At 39.0% G+C, this 17,955-nt stretch overlaps 2 protein-coding genes across 4 annotated transcripts; one reads left to right on the top strand and one right to left on the bottom strand.

Annotated features, from left to right (window-relative positions):
* The first annotated feature begins 1,920 nt into the window (after window positions 1-1,920).
* si:ch211-28p3.4 (E3 ubiquitin-protein ligase TRIM39) lies at window positions 1,921-8,325 on the top strand. Of its 3 annotated transcripts, none has more exons than XM_019264806.2 (6): window positions 1,921-1,999; window positions 2,145-2,240; window positions 3,163-3,363; window positions 3,503-3,522; window positions 6,225-6,367; window positions 6,565-8,325. In XM_019264806.2, the coding sequence occupies exons 1-6, from the start codon at window positions 1,952-1,954 to the stop codon at window positions 7,140-7,142; spliced, it is 1,086 nt and encodes a 361-aa protein (XP_019120351.2). In that variant the 5' UTR covers window positions 1,921-1,951; the 3' UTR covers window positions 7,143-8,325. The 3 variants fall into 3 exon arrangements, with proteins under 3 accessions (XP_019120351.2, XP_019120350.2, XP_010740373.3); XM_019264805.2 differs by having other exon boundaries at window positions 3,163-3,390; XM_010742071.3 differs by having other exon boundaries at window positions 1,929-2,046; window positions 3,163-3,390.
* On the bottom strand, window positions 8,016-16,638 carry casp7 (caspase 7, apoptosis-related cysteine peptidase). Its single transcript, XM_010742072.3, has 7 exons — window positions 16,480-16,638; window positions 16,196-16,305; window positions 12,344-12,495; window positions 12,128-12,256; window positions 11,078-11,253; window positions 10,615-10,753; window positions 8,016-10,520 (listed from the first exon to the last, which is right to left on the bottom strand). The coding sequence occupies exons 2-7, from the start codon at window positions 16,303-16,305 to the stop codon at window positions 10,294-10,296; spliced, it is 933 nt and encodes a 310-aa protein (XP_010740374.1). The 5' UTR covers window positions 16,480-16,638; the 3' UTR covers window positions 8,016-10,293.
* Window positions 16,639-17,955: the final 1,317 nt, after the last annotated feature.

Raw genomic sequence — 17,955 nt, 5'->3', positions numbered from 1 at the left:
TCTTTTTGTTGTTGTTTACATTTTAGGAGATGAGATGGCGTGATTAGAGAATTAGCTGTCATGTAAAACGTCTTAACTCTAAAGGATTTTAAGTCAAGGCTCCAAGACATCCTTTGAAACATCCCAGTAATTAAACACAAACGTTCACACATGCAATATTTCCCATTTTTACACGAATAAAATATATTAAAGTTAGTTAGACTAGTAAAGTGGCATGAGTAAGGTCAGGTCAGGTCAATATCATGAAGAAGTAGGATGGCAAAATGAAGATCCACGGGGACTTAAATGTTACCCCGAAACACACAGGTGACTTGGGTGGGTTGGTTAGGTGGGTGGTACCTGTTCAGAATATGTGTGAGATTGAAAATAAATACTTTTAAAACATCTAAATATTTAAATAACAGTTTCATTGAGTGTCTCAAATCTTAAATTCTAAGATTTTGGTAAGGACAAACTATTATAAAACAAAACATAATATAACTTTGACATTTTCTTTTTTTACATAATACACCATATATATCTTTAACTCCTATTTAAGGGTTATAAGCAGCACATAAACATTTAATAAATGGCTTATAACGCACTACATGTAGTTCTAAACAGATATATATCTAATAGACTTTTTTGTGTTCATTAATGTATAGTTTGACACAGCACAGCACGTGTGTTTTATGATCTGTCATTCATGATCTGTTTATATGCTCAGCTTCTACATACGAGGAGCTGCTGAAAGTTTATTAATAAACACTCATATCTGCTTACAACGGCACAAACCATTTATTAGTGCCCATGAATGCTAAATATAGGGGCTTAAAGTGTTTATAGCAAGGCTAATATTCAAACGTTGGAGCGTAACAGCTTAACACATGCTTTGTTGGACAGTGGCAGTGAGAGTCGTAGTAAAATTCAGACAATGGATTTATCTTCAGATTTTAGGTGTTTTAAACATTGCATAATCTTAAACAAGGGACTCTTTCTGTCACTTCTTATTCTGATGTTATCTTGCAAACGGGCCGAGCGATTGCATTCGCATTTGATAAGGCACCTATCTTAACAGGAAGATGTTTGAGACTCGCGTACAGTATGTGCTATGTGTCATTTGGGCCATGCATGTAAAAAAAAAGCTGTGTCATGGTAAGCACTGTCTCAGGATGGAAAAGCAACAGGCATTTCAATCATTCTGTGCACTTATATATATTTGTGAAAAAGCATTGTTCAAGTTCAAGTTCAAGTTGGCTTTATTGTCAATACTGCAATATGAACAAGACATACAGAGAATTGAAATTACGTTTCTCTCTGTCCAAACAGCACTAAACAGTAAAATAAAATAAAAATAAAAATAAAAATATACAATATATACAAGCTAAAAGACATCCGGGAATAGAAGAGTCTGGAGATATAAATAGTATGAACCGTATAAGCAGAATTATCAATATAAATATAGTATGGCGATATGATATAAATATAAATAAAGCAAAGCATTGTGTAAGCCACAAAGTCACCATCAATCTCATAAACTTCCTCAAGTGTGCATGTAGGCCACAAGTACACACACACACACACACACACACACACACACACACACACACACACACACACACACACACACACACACACACACGCATACATCAAGGTCAGTGTCAGGTCGGTATAAATAGAGCTCTTATGGGTGTTTTTAGTAGGACATGGAGTAACTCTTCCTCAAGTCTGACAATTTGCCCATCCGTTTGCCCTTCTCTGCCTGACACCTTGTTCTTGTCTCCGAAGTTCAGACACACATTCTCTTCTTAATAAAACAAGGCACATGCTGGCAAGAGCACCAGGGACAGATATCTCAAGGCCAGCGTGTTCTCCCTCCCCCACAACAAGGCTTCACATCTGTGACAGGCCTATAAAAGCCCTTGCGGGTCATGTTGTTGTCACAGCTTAGAGGAGTCTAATCTGTACCCCTATGCAGAAAAAAATGAATAGTAAGGTAGGAGGGAAGGCCACAGATGAAGTAAGCACTTCCACTTTGGTTTCTTTTTGAGGAGAAAAGCCAATGAGGTTGTTGACCCGCTTGCATTTGTTCCTTTTACCTGCGTTTTGTGATCTATTTCTTGTGATTTTCCTCACGTTCTCTGCCCGTGTGTGTGTCTAAAAAGGAAATGCTTCTGAAATATCAGCAACACCTGCAGAGGCAAAGAGATGTCGTCGCCTATAGGATGAAGAAGCTGGCAGCGAAGCAGCTGGAAATGACAGTAAGTCTGTTATATTGTTTAACTGTTAAGTTGTTAATTTATTTCTCACCTTCAAAATTATACATCTTCCATGTGGTGGAGATTTTTGACTTTGTGATCAGTAGTCTCTACCTTAAATGAAAAGAAATAAAGGTTGGCAGGAACAGTCTCAGTCTCAGTCTTGGTCCATGTTGTTCCATCAGCGTCACTGTCTGCGAGTGTTATGTTCATTCCTAGGCTCTTGCATTTCTTTAAATTCTTTTTTTTCTGTTTGTTTGTTTCGTTTGTTAAGTGCCTCATCTTCTGATTTTAGCTAAGAGTGGTTGAACGTAGAGTACGTCCTTGTGCCGCTGTGGCACATTCACCTCAAGGTTAAATGAGTTATGACTTCTGAGATGCATTTTTGAACAGCGCTGTTATTCTGCCTGTCTCTTGCATTGTCGTGGTCCTTTATTTTACTGTGCTCTTCCATCAACAAAGCTCTTTGTCACATTAAACTGTCCTGTCCTTCACTGCACTCTGTAGACTCCATACACTGCCTTTTTCATTCATTTTGTAGATACTTTAATTGTTGATAACTAAAATATTGGTATTAGTCAGTTAGTGTTTTCACAGAAAATCATTATATTCATAATCAGTTCATCGTTTAAGTTAATTTCCAAGCCAAAAAAAAAATCAACCTAAAATTAAACCTAATTTCGGCTTTTAAATTGTGAGGATCTCTTTTTTTAAATGCATCTTAAATGACAGTTGATCAAGAGAAACTTAAATTAACATGTATAATACCGTATATATTCATGTATTATTAAAACAGTATTCTCTAGATACAAGTGAAGAGTCGAGATAATCTTATTCTACTTTTAAAATCAGTGCATCCCTGAAAAATGGTGAAATAATTGTCATTGGCTTATTGTTTGACTCTGCTGTGGCTGTTTAACTTTAGAAAAAGACCAACGCAGTGAAGGAGAAAATCAGGAAAAAGTACGAGGACATGAAGCGAGTTCTGGATGAGGATCTTTGGATCACACTGACCCAGTTGGACACGGAACACGAGGCCACGGAGAAGTTAATGGAGGAGAGGATAGAGGACTGCTACCACCTTACTCAAGAACTGGACCAAGAACTTTCCAACATTGGTGCCCAGGTGACAAAACAAGAAGTTGACATTCGGGTAAAACACAAGGACATTCAAAAGTTCTGATTTCATGCAACATATTGGACATATAATCAATGTTACTGTTTGTCTCAGTGATACTAACATATGTATTCTTGTTCTTCTTCAGAATCCTGACACAGAAAAAAGGTACGCTCATATTTCAAACAGTTGCATAACTAGCTACCGAAAATACCAAACTTTTTTCTTATGACAACAAGGATTTACCGTCTATCAGTTTCCCTATTTACTGAAATGTGATATTATAATAAAGAACACTTCCTTATGCACAAACTTCAAACAGAAGGATGTCAGTGCTTATTAAATTCTTTGACACGCTCTAATACACACTGATCAACCACAAACTCACGCAATCAGTTTGTAAGTCTCTAAGAATGTAGAAGGAATTTTATGCTCCGAAAAGGCGGGACATTTTTTTGATAATCCTATCTACGGTAATGTCAGAGTCACTCCTGCTGCTAAGATATTGGTTAATTGCTGGTCTATCTATTACAGAAAGGGAGGGGATGTGGCTTTGGTGGCTTGTTGCATGCGGTGTCTGTGCCAAATTGTTCACTGCACTTGTAGCAGTTTTGGCGTCTGATGTTTGTATTGTTATAGATAATATTTCAGGCTCCTTTCATCTGTTAGTATCTTCATAAACGATACGACAGTAGCACTCCCTAGGTATGTTAATAGAGAGGTAATTGTCATGGATAATTTTAACACTGACCGGCTTTCTGATGCCTTTCATGACTTTAAAGAGATCTCTCAGTCTTAATCTGTCCCTGAGCCCACAAGACCTAATCTATAAAACAGTCGGAACTCAAAGATTATTGATTTAATCCTACCCAACAAGACTAATAAAATTGTTTCTGGCGTATTTGATCTTGGAATTATAGTGATCTGTATCAGGATCACTCCTTTAGATTACTAATTATTAAAGCCTTTAATGAATAGAAAGTCTAAATATTAAGACTTTCCTCTCAGTCTTAAATAAGCATGCACCCTCTAGGAAGCACAAAAAACACAAATCAAACCCTTGGTTTACCAATGATTCATCAAACTTGTTAATGGAAGGAAACAACAGCTTGTTCCCTTGCACATTCTGGGAACAATTCCCACTGGACTGCTCTGAGACAGCTCAGAAACTGAGGCACAACCATGGTGAGGACAGCCAAATTGGAGTATTTTCTGAATCTAGTCTCTAGTTCTCATTGAAATCCTGCAGTTTTGTTAAAAAGACTGTACATGTGAATAAACATAGCAACTTTTCCTCAGTTCCTACTGTGATTAAGGTCAATGGAGTGTTTATGGACTGGTTGTAGATCCGACATTTTCAGATGTCAGAGCTGGAAAAACCCAGCTAGACTAACCGTAACAACGGCTCAGTTTTGTTAAGTATTCCGGTAAGAGGGACAGTGTATCAGCATGCAGGAGCTGCCCTAAATGGAATGCACCTGTCATTAATACACCTGTGAATTTCCTGCTATGGCATGCCAAAGTGACTGCTGCACAACCAGTCTGCTGTCTGACCAGAAAGCGATTACTTTAGCTTTCACTAAACATTTTGTAGCATCAGGCCACCCTTGCACCCTTGCAATGTGGGATTAGATCCTTCAGTTTCTCTCAGCCCTCTGCATTAACCCCAGGAAGTAAACCGGAGAGGACCATTTAGATCTATTTTTTCTCTTGGGCACTTGGCCCAAATTATATCATAACTCATCTTTTCAATATTTGTATTTCCTTCACTATAGCTCCCACAGTTTGGGAAATGGCTCATGTTTTACCCTTACAAAAGGGAGGTGACCAGAGCAATCTCAACTAAAGTCCAATATCCCAATTGCCTTGCCTGTTAAAGGCCCTGGAATCCAAAAAGAGATTTAAAAAATCACTGTGTGGCACTTTTTGTTGATCTGTCCATAATATAGACCATTGGCTGCTGTTACAGAGGCTACATAACTACCTATCGGCCTATCAGAGAGACAGCAATCTGGCAAATTATGAGTTATCACTAACAAAAGGTGTTCCACAGGGTTCAGTTTTAGGTCCTGTTCTTTTTGGACCTGGAAAACCGTCACGCCCATCTGTATGCAGATGACACAGCGCTGTTTAATGTTGCTGATTATGTACATCTAGCAGTAGAAAACAAACCTTTAATGTTCTGGAAGATGCTTTTAAAGACCTAAGACACTATAGAGATCTTAATATTTCTACAAGCTCACAACTGAGATACTCACAGAATATAAATATCTCTGGATTGATGAAAAACATTAAAATTAAATGCAGATAATCTTTTTTTCATACCAGTCTTGGACTAAGGTGATATGATTTCTAGTCACGCATCCTCTTCAGCTCTTAAACTTCTGGATCTCTGCCTTGAGATTTATTACCAGTGATGTCTGTGGAACACATCATCGTATTTCATATGATAGGGTTGGTTGGTCTTATCTCCAAGAGTACTTACTGAAAAATTACCATATTACCTTTCAGAAAGACTGACTTTATCAGACTCGCTCTACTGATCTTACTCCTCTACATGTAATTGTTTTACATAACTGCATTTTACTTTTCATTTTCATTTTAATCTACATATTAAATAATCTTCTTACATATTAAATTATCTTTTTAAATGTTGTTATTATCTATCAGCTTTGTTTGTTTTGTGTCTGATTCAATATAACTGTAAGTGACCTCTTCATGGTATGATGATATTCCTCCTAATATTGTTTGTTTTTCAAACATTTACATGTATTACATGTACTGTCAGTTTTAAATGTTGAATATAGTATGTGGATTTATTGTTTTTGTTATCTTTTCATTCTTTCAACTCTTGATTTGTCTGAAATTAGAATATCTGACACTCTGAAGCTGACTGACCCTGACCTGATTCAGATGGATGAGTTCAAGAACGAACAACTACTGAGTCTCACCATCAACCTGCTGCTGTTCATTAGATCCCAGGTCCCTGTCACAAAGAAACTGTTTCAGAGCTGTGAGTTCACCCAAAAACGACAGGTAGATTGACATGTGAAGGAGTCTCCCTCCTTGCTATGTCAAGGGTTGCAATTATTATTAATTAGGACATGCAATTCGTGTGAAGTGTTGTGTGTGAACTCGCTTGTGAAGTTGTAGGGGAAAACATGAAAAATCTTTTGCACAAGACTGTGGATTTTTATGTCTTTTACACAGATGCTGCAGATGTCGTCCTTGACGCAGACACTGCCCACCCCAAGCTGATTATCTCTCCCAAAGGTGATTCGGCAACCTACACAGACACCTGGCAGGACGTCCCAGAGACTCCCTCCCGCTTTGAGACCACCCTAAATGTAGTCAGTCAGCAAGGTTTCAGTGAGGGGCGCCAGTACTGGGAGGTTGAGGTGAGTGGGAAGACCTACTGGGAGCTGGGGCTCACCTACCCGAGCATCCCACGCAAAGGCCGCGAGGAGGACTCCTGGCTGGGCCGAGGCAAGGAGTCTTGGTGTGTGGAATACTTTAACGGAGACTACACGGCCTGGCACGGTGGTGTGCAGCATGAGCTGCCCCTGCTGGCAGGAAGGCAGTTCACTCGCATCGGCGTGTTCTGCAGCTTTTCTGGAGGGTTGGTGTGTTTTCTTGGAGCTGATACCATGACACTCCTGCACTGCTTCTGCGCTGGGAACTTCGCTGACACCCTACATCAAGCATTATGCCCTGGCCATGACAACGAAGGCACAAACTGGAAGTCCCTTAAGATCTGTGATGCCTCCCGCTCAGCTCCTGTTCTCTGAGGTGGAACAGGAATGTCTGAGGGATAGAAATGCTCAGGAATTTGTTGCGCTGTACGGGCATGCGCATCAGCTGCCCCGTCTGACATTCTTAACTTGTGACACAGCATCAGCTCTGGATGCTGTGCGTGTCAGGCTAGTCTATATTTGTCTGAAGGAATTTTTAAAGCGCGTCTCTATTTTAGATCAAAGAATGAGTCATTCATGCTTTTCTTTATAGAGTACACACTAAAGCCAACATGACATTAGATATGTTCTTCATACTGTAACTAAGGCTGTGTTGAATCAGAATATCCAGATAAGGAACTTAAATTCAAAGAAGTTGACAAACTTGATCTGCTTTTAAACTCAAATATTTGTCTGCTATTATTCAGCCAATTGAACTTAAATAAAACTTAATAAAACTTGGCACAGGCATAGTTGGTTTTGGTCTTTTCGTGACAAAAACATGGAATATTGTCAACCTAACAATACGTGTTTTACTAAGAGAAAGCTGTTTGTCTTATATAAGTATATTAAGTATGGATTGCTGTAAAACAGTGAATATAACTTGGGGTATATTAAAAAAGCAAACATAAATTATTATCAATATTTGTTCAAGTGAGAATCAGTGTAATCTTTGCCATGTTACAAACATCTTCCTTGTCCTAAAAAGTGTTTGTGTTTGTGTTCACAGAAGAAAACTCACACACAACTCGTTACGCAATAAATTCATGTTTAATACAATAAATTGTTTACATAAGCATTCCTCTGTTTTGAAATTATTTAAACAAGGTTTTGCCCCAAATTAAAAAAAAAAAAAAAAGAAAGAAAAAAAAATTGTCCAGGATTATATTTTCAATATAATTCCTTCATTCATTTTTTTTTCTCCAAATCTTTTCAAAATATTCCTGAGGACAACAGCATTTAACACTGGAAAGCATTTAAAATTTTACTTTTAAAAATATATATATATATTTTCCCTCCTCCAATGAACTCCATTCCAAAACAAGTGGAGCAAACACTCCTTTCAGCACAGGTTGGGCACCACATCACTGATCAGAGATCCATGTGTCGAGAGGATTCAAGAGTTGTGGCTGTATTGGACAAATGCACTGGGTGTAGAATGGGACATGTATCTTAACTGCCAGTGCTGATCACACCTCTGGCAACTATAAATATCATGTGAGTGTTATCAAAATAAAAATAAAAAAAATAAAAAAAAACAACTGATAAAAATACAAGGAGTAAAAAGGGGAAAATATGACAAATTAAAGCTATTGCATTTCCCCCTAAGTTACTGACACATGCAGTCATGTGAATAATAACATTGCAGCAACAATGAGATTGTGTATGTTTGGACTTGTCACCACCAGTAATAGCTGCCTCTGTGATTGACAGACTTTGGGACGCTAACACAGCACGTTTGCATTGACGAACTTTGTGCAAGTTGTAATGACCATCAGCAAATGTCTATAATATTCAAAATATTAATTTTAGATTTTACCGTACAACTCAATAAAAATAATCCATTTACTAAATTATTTCAGTATTAGGCAAACAACTTGTTATAATGCACTAAGTGCTTAAAAACAAGGTATAAAAGCAATTTATATTTTTTTCTATAGGATTTGGGCTTTTACATCTTTCTAAATCAAAGATCACTTTTTTAAAGACTTTGCTGGGTACCTCTTATTAGAGTGTAATGTATGTGATGACAATGCACAACACTAATATACAGTGAAATGATGTGGCATTTGTGCTTTGGGCCGTGGTCCAGCTAAATTATGATATTTCCCACATTTTTTTAAATTCTCCTTCTGGCGTAAAAAATCATACAGCATGTTTCCTATTATCTATTAAAGACGAATGTTTAACTTTAATGATTGAAAAAAGGGAAATTCACAAACCGATTTGTTGGACCCTGACTAATAAGACAAGTGCGTAATATTTATCATCTGCAAATACATGAACTTCACTTACTCGGGGTTGAACAACAAGCGAGTGAAGTCTTCAACATCACGCTGAGAAAACTTATCAAATTTCAAATAATCGTGTGGATTATGTACTACGCACTTGACCCAAAATAATATGGAACTAATCACTACACAGCGAACGATTACACCTTCCCAGCTATACATATATGACATTTTAATGTTACATTTACCCACGTTATGGGACATTAAAGAACCTGAGGATGCCAGCGTGCTGCTACCAACTTAAACTTGCTGGGAAGGCTGAGACACTGAGCCTATGGCAAAAAGCATCGTGTTTCCGCTTTAGAGAAGTGTTGTTTTTTCTTTCTTTTATCGCTGTCGACAGCTGAAAACATTCAAACACAGATAGCTGAAAATGATCTGATCTATTTTCCAGATTTTTGTGTTTCCCTTTAACCATGTCTTAGACGAGGTTTGTAATTAAGGCGACTCCCTCGTCTGTCCTATGCTAATTTTAACCGTTTGTAATCACTCTACCTGTTCCTAATGAAGATGTACATAAACTGACTTGTGCATTTCAAAAGAGCTCCCATTTGGGCTGCTTTTGCTAAATTATATTAGGTGACTTAAAAGGATAAGATTGATTAACGAGGGCTTTGAAAACATTCAACGTTTTCAATTTATTTCACTGTGTAATAGTGACAGTGAGTATGGTACACTGAACAAATTCATTGCACTGCATTAGACGGATTTATGGTTTTTCAGATGGCTCTGGAAAGACTTCTCTCAGAACACTAAATGTCAATTATTCCAGTTTATCCTCTCTGAACAGTTCCTTTTTAATACATCTATTGCAAATGCTGGAAAATGGAGAGACGCATATTCAGATATGATTCCCCCAAACCCACAAAAACTGGCAGCAAATTTTCCGGGGCTGGTAGAATAACATGGATATTCACAATGCCTGTCAAATAAAAAGATCAGATCAAATGTGACGCCATTATTCTAAAGAATAACCTGAAGAAGAAGAAGAAGTTTCACCATCAACACATGAACGAGGAGTGCCACTTTAAAAAAAAAAAAAAAAAAAAACTCTCACAGATTTCAGACCCAACTACACATGCAAAACGTCATATGTGCTCCAAATGTGCAGTGTCCCGCTGGGCCCGAATCATCCCTGAATGCTTTAACTATGTCAGTCAGTCGAGTCAGTCAGTCAAGTCAGATAGGCCCGTGGTTTAGTTGAAATACAGTTCTTTCGTCAGCATAGAGACCACACAGGGAATCTGCTTCTTCTCACTGAAGCGTGGGTCTTCAGACCAGGACTCAAAGCTTGTGGCCACCATATAGTTGACCCGTGTCAAGATCTGCATTATCTCCAGCTGCTTGCCAAACTCGTTGAGGACGTTGCAGAGCGCCTGGACGAACCAGGAGCCGCGCCCAGGGTTCCTCCATGAGTAATACCCTGTAAGACAAACAGGGGTCAGGTCTGAAACTTGGCTCCCAAGCATCTACCCACTGGACAGGTATGTTACAGATATCAAAAATATGTAGTTTACCTGGCACAGTGGAGTAGGCAAACAGGAAATCTGCCTCTACAGGGATCTTATGTCTTGGATTTGCATCTGTCTCCAGGGTATCGTTTGGCGGACCTGAATCAGTCTGTATACCATCATCGAATTCGGAACCCCGACAAGCCTGGTGAAGTAAATGAAATGACATTTCATTGTGATCCTGAGTAGCTTGCTCAACGATGACCTGGTGGAGCAATTAAAAATTAATTGTTTTTAAAAGCTGAGATGGGCAAAACTTTACACAATAACCATCATCTGTCCATGGGGACCTACTGAAAGACATTTTAAGCTGTCTTCTGAACAGAAGCGACCGTTAAAGTTACACTTTTTCTTGCCATTCAACCCCTAGGTGGACCATTTTAGGTCAACATATCACACAAATATATAATTAGCAACTATAAAATAACACACACCATCATTTATAAATGAAGTCTTCAGAACTCTGTACCTGGATGAAGAAGAGTTTTGGCTTCCCAACTAAGCTTTTGCACATGTCCCCCCTGAACATTGAGGTCATGGTCTTGATGGGCATGGCTCCGTCCGTTCCGTAGATCATGCCCTCCTCACCATGGCTTAGCAGGATACAGGCGAAACACGAGCTGTCACTATGGTCTTCCTCCGAGGCTGACCCATACACACACAAACAAACACTCAACTCTTAGCTCGGCTCGGCTAGATTAGTGAGCAAACATCAGTAACTTCATGATCCAGAGGATGCCAGAGGAAAGGTAAAGGGGTTACCAAAATAATTTTGATCCACCTGATAGAGAACCATGAATATATAGTCATGACATCTATTATGTAGTTGTAAAGGAACCTTGCTTTGGCGTGTTTGCAGTGTTGAATCAAAGATTGGACCTGACTAACTTTCTGAACAAAATGTAGCCATTGAAAGACGTTATATCTCATAAAATAAGAACATTATCTGTGTTCTCATACGACCTGAGAGGTGACTTGTACATCTTGTCATGAAATCTGGCCAGTGGACGTGCGAGCTCCCTGATCAGTCACACCAAATGTATTAACGTTCTGGCCAAGTTGGTAGCCAGCACAGTATGATTTGTATGATGTAATTACTTTTACAACAGCACCACCTACTGTCTGACCCCGACAGTTTTAAGAAACAAATACACTGCAAAAGTCATGAAGAGTCTTGAATGTGAACGAGCACGTTACTGTTCTGTATAGATATCAAAACTAATCCAGTAGAGCTGATAACACACGTTAAGTACAGTAAACCAGTCTCAGGAAAGTAAGCAGATCTCTGTCTGGAACTATACGCTTGATATGGTACAGCTAAAACTGAGTTTCTTGTGGTGAATGGAAAGGCTGTAGTTTGTAGTGATGCTGACTTGTATTGTATTATACCAAGAAGTGTTTGTCCACTATCCAACTCGTTCAGCATGTATGGAAGAACATCCAAGAGATTTCTCTGTATATTATCAGGCCGACCTGGCTTAAGCAGCAGCACAGAATGACAGACGACTTCACTACTCACCTTCTTTGAGAAGACGTGCCATCTTCTCACATGTCTGATCATTGTAGATGAAGACATCGAAGCCCAGGCTCTTGAAGCATTTGAACAGCTCACCGGCGTCTCGGTCTGTGCCATTGCGCACGTTCATGCCTGTCGACACAATCTGCTTAGAATACACTTCCCCTTTATGCTATAATAGCAACAACTGAATTAGGGATATCATTTGTTTGTCTGTACCTGTCTTCTCATCAAAGTTTTTGTTATTGATGATGATACACTTGCCCACTCGCTGGTGGCTCATCTTATACTGGAATGTTGGTGAAACAATTCTGTAATGGCTTTCAGAAGAGTAGTCCTGCTCCCGCGTCTGGCCATCCTTATTCTTCTTACTAAGAGAGAGTCAAAGAGAAACAGAACAGTTAACGCTTCATGGTAGCATTGTTAAAAAATGACTGAGAGGACTACTTTCCATACGTATGGTCTTTTATGCTTTTAGGTTGCAGAAAGTCCCCTTTACAAATAGATGAAGGATTTGCAAAAGGGTATTCAGTGGCAAGTGCATAATAATACCTATAACAGGCTGGAATTTTGCCAGGCATGTTGCTTAGAATAGAAACAGAAGGTTAGTCTTGCATTAGCACTACTGGAATTGAAATATCAGCTGAATACACTACGGGCAGACAAATCAATTTAAACTTTTTCAATCTAATTACTGAGTAGACTGCAGAGGAGACAAAGGAATTATTAGGAAGTTATTGTTATTATATAGAGAGCCAAATTGAAAGCATTGTTCTTCAGTGTTTTTAGACTAGAAAACAAATCAAACAAATCAAATTTTGCTGAGGAAAAAAAAGTTTTATGTATGTTAAAGTAGCCATTATTAAAGGGATGAATAAAAACGTCAATATAACAGGTGATCCCAAACTTTTGAACGGTACCGCACACAGATCACATGTAATAACAATATTCCTACATTACTTCATTACTTTTAGACTTTTACACAACAGACGCCAAAAACACAACAAGCATAAACACAAAAAATGGACATTAAACAACAAAGTATTAACACAGCTACACCGAATCTCTTTGACACTCCACGTTTGAAAATATTTTTTACTTATCTTCTATCAGGCCCCAAAAGCGCAATCAGAATGTCCATGATATTAACTCTTACCTTACACGGCAGCTTCTTGCAAGTGAAACAAATCTCTCGAAAATATTCTTGAACCTTACACACCATGAATGTCACATAACGGTCCCCGTCAACATTAGTAAATTTAAGACAAGTCAAGACTTCCAATGTAAGGAATACTCACACGAAACTGAAAACACAACTGAACCACTTACTCAGAAATCAAAGAGTACATACATTGTCAAATAAGGCATTAATGTCACAGCCAAATTTGATCGCAGTAATCCACCGCTGGGTTAAAGAAGAAACTAGAACATATTTGCTTAGCGCAGATATTAAAAAAAATAACTCCTAAGAAGATCAATGCAGATTGAGCGAGAGGAAATCTTCCACGAGTGACAATTCTCACACACCTGTCATATTTCCATTCTTCAAAAGATGCATCCAGATAGCTAAGCCAACAGTGGCCCATTTGTGGGGGGCTCAGAAAATCCAGGCTTGTTCCAGAAGAGCCTAGTCATCAAGTTACTCAAGCACGGGAACAATGCACAGCGACGCACACCGACAGTCTCACGTACATACACTCACAGGCAGCCCAGCCTAATCCTAATAAACATGTGATCCAGAACTTTTTGGAAACCCCCCCCTTCACCCCCCTCCCACCTCCAAATTGAGCCAACATACTGTACCAAACAATCGCGCGAGGGTGGGCTGGGCATGGCAGAAAGAGGAGCAGGTCGGAGGATGGTGAAGAGGAATATCAGGCGGTCGGTTGTGTCTGTCTTACCTGGGTTCGTCATTAAGCGCTACGCCACTCTGCATCTGAAATGCGTTGGTTTTGTCTCGTTTCTTTTTTTTTTTCACCCCACAAAAAAAAGAGTTTGTTTCTCCAGATCTGGCAGCTTAAATTTTGGCTGTGTGCTAGGATACTGACATGCTCTCTGTACTGGATGGACACCTGACTGGGCCAGCAGATGCTGAGGACGGGGGCGGCGCACTGTGCAGCCCCCCTGAGTCAGCAGCCTCGCCACCACACCAGTGCTTTCTAAAGGCCTATTCACACATGGCCCCTGAGCCTCGCTCCCCTGCTGAGGTCAGACAGGGCAACAAGTTGCTCCTCTGCTGACAGGCACAGAATCTACCTGTACCGACATACAGTGCGTACTGTGAATTATCAGAGATGGATTCACAAGAAGGGATACAACCAGAAAGCATGAATTACTAAGAAATCAACCGTAACATACTACAAACACCCAAAGCCATCTTGGTTATTAATTATTCTTACTTCTGTCTTGGTTAAAGTGAGATTTAGCCCAAATCCAACCATTTCTTTATGACATTACAGGTGACATGGCACAGATACGGATGACTTAAGAGACACCACAAGTTGATCTGAGGCTTTGTCATGCTTTCTCCCAATGAAAAGTCACAAGTCCTGTGGATACGGTGGTAATTTCTCAATAAACTATATCATGTTTTGCCTTTAAACAAGTCAGACTGTTATAAAAAAAAGCACTTAGAATCTGAGATGCTCGACCTGAGATTTATTTAAACAAAAGGTTCACAGTGCCACCTTGTGAGTCAGACCGGAATAAACGGTTACTTACTCATGTTTGTCAGTGTCACACTTTAAAAAGACAGTGAGACACGAGACAATGTGACTGGACTCACGCTCTATGATATCATGTCAAATTCACATCACGTCAATTTTAGACTCTGCCGTAGTGCCGTCTAATTTCAAGCGGCCACTTGAGGGCTGACATCAGACCCCAAATTGATTTTAAGATTGCTTTCACGCGCTTTTGCTCCTTTAGACTAATTAGGTTATCCAAAAACTGGGTCACTGTGTCAAATTCAGATTATACATTTGATCAGTTTTAAAGTTTTGATTACTTGAAAGCTAGTGTAGAGACAACTAAAGTTGAATCCAATCATTTTCATGCACAGTGAGTGCAGAGGCAGAGTACATGCGGGTGGTCAGGTAGACAGACGAGTATATAATGATTTAATTTGGGGGCGAATGAAGTGAATGGGCTTATTACATTGTTTTTGATCTTATTCTCAGAATATTTGAGTTATTAATTACTGTAAAGAGAACTTCTAAATATATAACAAAAATCAATTTCCATTGTAACTAACTACACAAATACGAGTGTGCGCGCACATCCGGTTTATTTGGAAGTGGTGGGACCAGTTTTTACAACCATCACCTGAGAGATCTGCAATTACAATGTGAGAAATAACAAAAAAAATCTGTTCTGTGTCGCCTAAACTGGCTGAATAAAACAGAAAACTGCACTAGAATGGTGCTAGAAGTGAAAGTAGGGACACTGTTGTTCAGTCAGTCGCTCTGGGCCAACACAATCTATAATCTGTGCATGGAGAGGAGGCTGATCCTGTGACACTTCTCTGAAGGGTAGATAGACATATAATAATAGATAACTTACACTGACTCGTTCTCCCATTAAAAACACCTAATGCACATTTTATTGCACAGTTATGTTATAGGTATTTTACACAGATGTTATGTTCTTCCTTTTTCTTACTGCTGTTAAGTCTTCAACCGGGGAGGGTCTTCAATAAGGGGGGTCCACCAAATTTTGTCAAAATAATTGACAATTTTTACCAAAATAATTTGTGATAATAAAAAAAAAACATAACAACAATGATATTGAAAATAAACCGCAAGTATCAATATGCAATAAAAAGCTACTTTTGACAAAAACTATTACTATTTATATATTATTTCATCATGCATGAACATTTTTATCAATCATAAACACATATAGGCTAATAACCCAGTATATAAACAGGTTAATAAGGTGAAATAAAAGGTGAATAAAGTAAAAAAATAAAAGTTATTAGTATCTATCTGACTGGCAAAGGGAGTAATCATGAAAGTGAAAGCTTTAGTCAGTTTGGTGGATGTAAATAAAGATGTATTTTAAGGAAATCACCTCCCAAACAGCAGAAACCTTCCTCTGCGGTCAGGCTTGGCGTCTGTCTCGTCCCCGCTCAGCTTCCCTTCATCTCCGACATCAGTCGGCTGAGCCGGTTCTCCAGACATCTGCAGGTAAAGGTGTGATTTAACGTCAACTAACGTTTAACTAACGTTTGTTTAACGGCTTTCTAACGTCAACACAGGTTACCTGTTAGCTGGCCTACTGTCTGATTTAGCGTCTAACTCGTCAGTTACTCGTCAGAGTTACTATTTTTAAACGTGACATTATCGTGAACTTACACTTTTGTTTTTCTCCTGTGTGTTTTTGCTCTGTCACGGTAGTTTCCTGTGGTCTGTGCCTCCTTCTCCGCAGCTTTAACCGAGTTTCTGTTCCGCACGTAAACTTCAGGAGAAAGCGAAAGTTTGGATCGACGTCTCCAAGATACGTCATTACGTCAGAGGCTGCCACGTACGACGTTCATGTGTGAGGTATTAAATATGCAGAGAGCAGTTATCAATATTATTATGTCTGAAAATCAACTTATAATCAAAATATAGACAACTGTATGTTGTGTATACAGTATATATATGTGAAACATATGTATGAGACATTGTGGGTGTGTGTTATGTGCTATTGTGTGTAACTTTGTGTTTTGTATTATGTGTCCTGTGTGTTTTTTTTTGCTTTGTACTGTTAGTTATTGTGCTGCAATATGTTTTAATTGTGTCTGCCCAAAGGACTGCAGATGAAAAGTAGCTGCAAGCCAACTCTGGTGCAGTACATCAAATGTAATCGTTTATGTTTAATACTGTACAAGGTCCCTATAAATAAATGAAACTAGAACATTTCTAAAGAACTTTTGAGTGTGCCTGACTCTGGCCCCGTCGCCCCCATACATGATTACTGACACTGCTCAGTAAATTCAGTATTATTACAACAAGCGTCGTTTTTTCCTTACTTCCTTCCTTCCTTTCGTCGTTTTTTTCCTTCCTTCCCTCCTTCCTTTCGTTGTTTTATCCTCTCCCTCCTTCCTTTCGTCGTTTTTTCCTTCCTTCCTTCCTTCCTTTCCTTCCTTCCTTCCTTCCCTCGTCGTTTTTTCCTTCCTTCCTTCCTTCCTTTCATCGTTTTTTCCTTCCTTCCGTCGTTTTTTCCTTCCTTTCTTCCTTCCCTCGTCGTTTTTTCCTTCCTTCCTTCCTTCCTTCCTTCCTTCCTTCCATTCATCGTTTTTTCCTTCCTTCCTTCCGTCGTTTTTTCCTTCCGTCGTTTTTTCCTTCCTTCCTTCCATTCATCGTTTTTTCCTTCCTTCCCTCCTTCCTTTCGTAATTTTTTTCCTTCCTTCCTTCCTTTCGTTGTTTTTTCCTTCTCTCCCTCCTTCCTTTCGTCGTTTTTTTCCTTCCTTCCTTCCTTCCTTCCTTCCCTCCTTCCTTTTGTCGTTTTTTTCCTTTCTTCCTTCTTTCCTTCCTTCGGTCATTTTTTTCCTTCCTTCCTTTCGTCGTTTTTTCCTTCCTTCCCTCCTTCCTTTCGTAATTTTTCCTTCCTTCCTTCCTTCCCTCTTTCCTTTTGTCGTTTTTTCCTTTCTTCCTTCCTTTGTCGTTTTTTCCTTTCTTCCTTTCATTGTTTTTTCCTTCCTTCCTTTCGTCATTTTTTTCCTTCCTCCCTTCCTTTCGTCGTTTTTTCTTCCTTCCTTTCATTGTTTTTTTCCTTCCTTCTTTCCTTCCTTCCTTCCTTCCTGCACACCACTCTTTCCTTGTTTCGATATGGTTGTGATCCTAAAG

Source organism: Larimichthys crocea, chromosome XVI (genome assembly GCF_000972845.2).
Source record: "Larimichthys crocea isolate SSNF chromosome XVI, L_crocea_2.0, whole genome shotgun sequence".
In the NCBI taxonomy this organism is placed as follows: Eukaryota; Metazoa; Chordata; class Actinopteri; family Sciaenidae; genus Larimichthys; species Larimichthys crocea.
This window is presented reverse-complemented; position numbering and strand designations above follow the sequence as displayed.

What these genes read in the sequence shown, in the direction of transcription:
- si:ch211-28p3.4 (XM_019264805.2), top strand. Translation starts at nt 1,952, where the DNA reads ATGCAGAAAAAAATGAATAGTAAGGTAGGAGGGAAGGCCACAGATGAA. An exon ending in GAGGGAAGGCCACAGATGAA is followed by an intron (nt 2,000 to 2,144) that starts GTAAGCACTTCC and finishes GTGTCTAAAAAG; the next exon opens with GAAATGCTTCTGAAATATCA. An exon ending in AACAAGAAGTTGACATTCGG is followed by an intron (nt 3,391 to 3,502) that starts GTAAAACACAAG and finishes GTTCTTCTTCAG; the next exon opens with AATCCTGACACAGAAAAAAG.
- casp7 (XM_010742072.3), bottom strand. Translation starts at nt 16,305, where the DNA reads ATGTCTGGAGAACCGGCTCAGCCGACTGATGTCGGAGATGAAGGGAAG. An exon ending in AGGTTTCTGCTGTTTGGGAG is followed by an intron (nt 12,496 to 16,195) that starts GTGATTTCCTTA and finishes ACTCTCTCTTAG; the next exon opens with TAAGAAGAATAAGGATGGCC. An exon ending in AAACTTTGATGAGAAGACAG is followed by an intron (nt 12,257 to 12,343) that starts GTACAGACAAAC and finishes TTGTGTCGACAG; the next exon opens with GCATGAACGTGCGCAATGGC.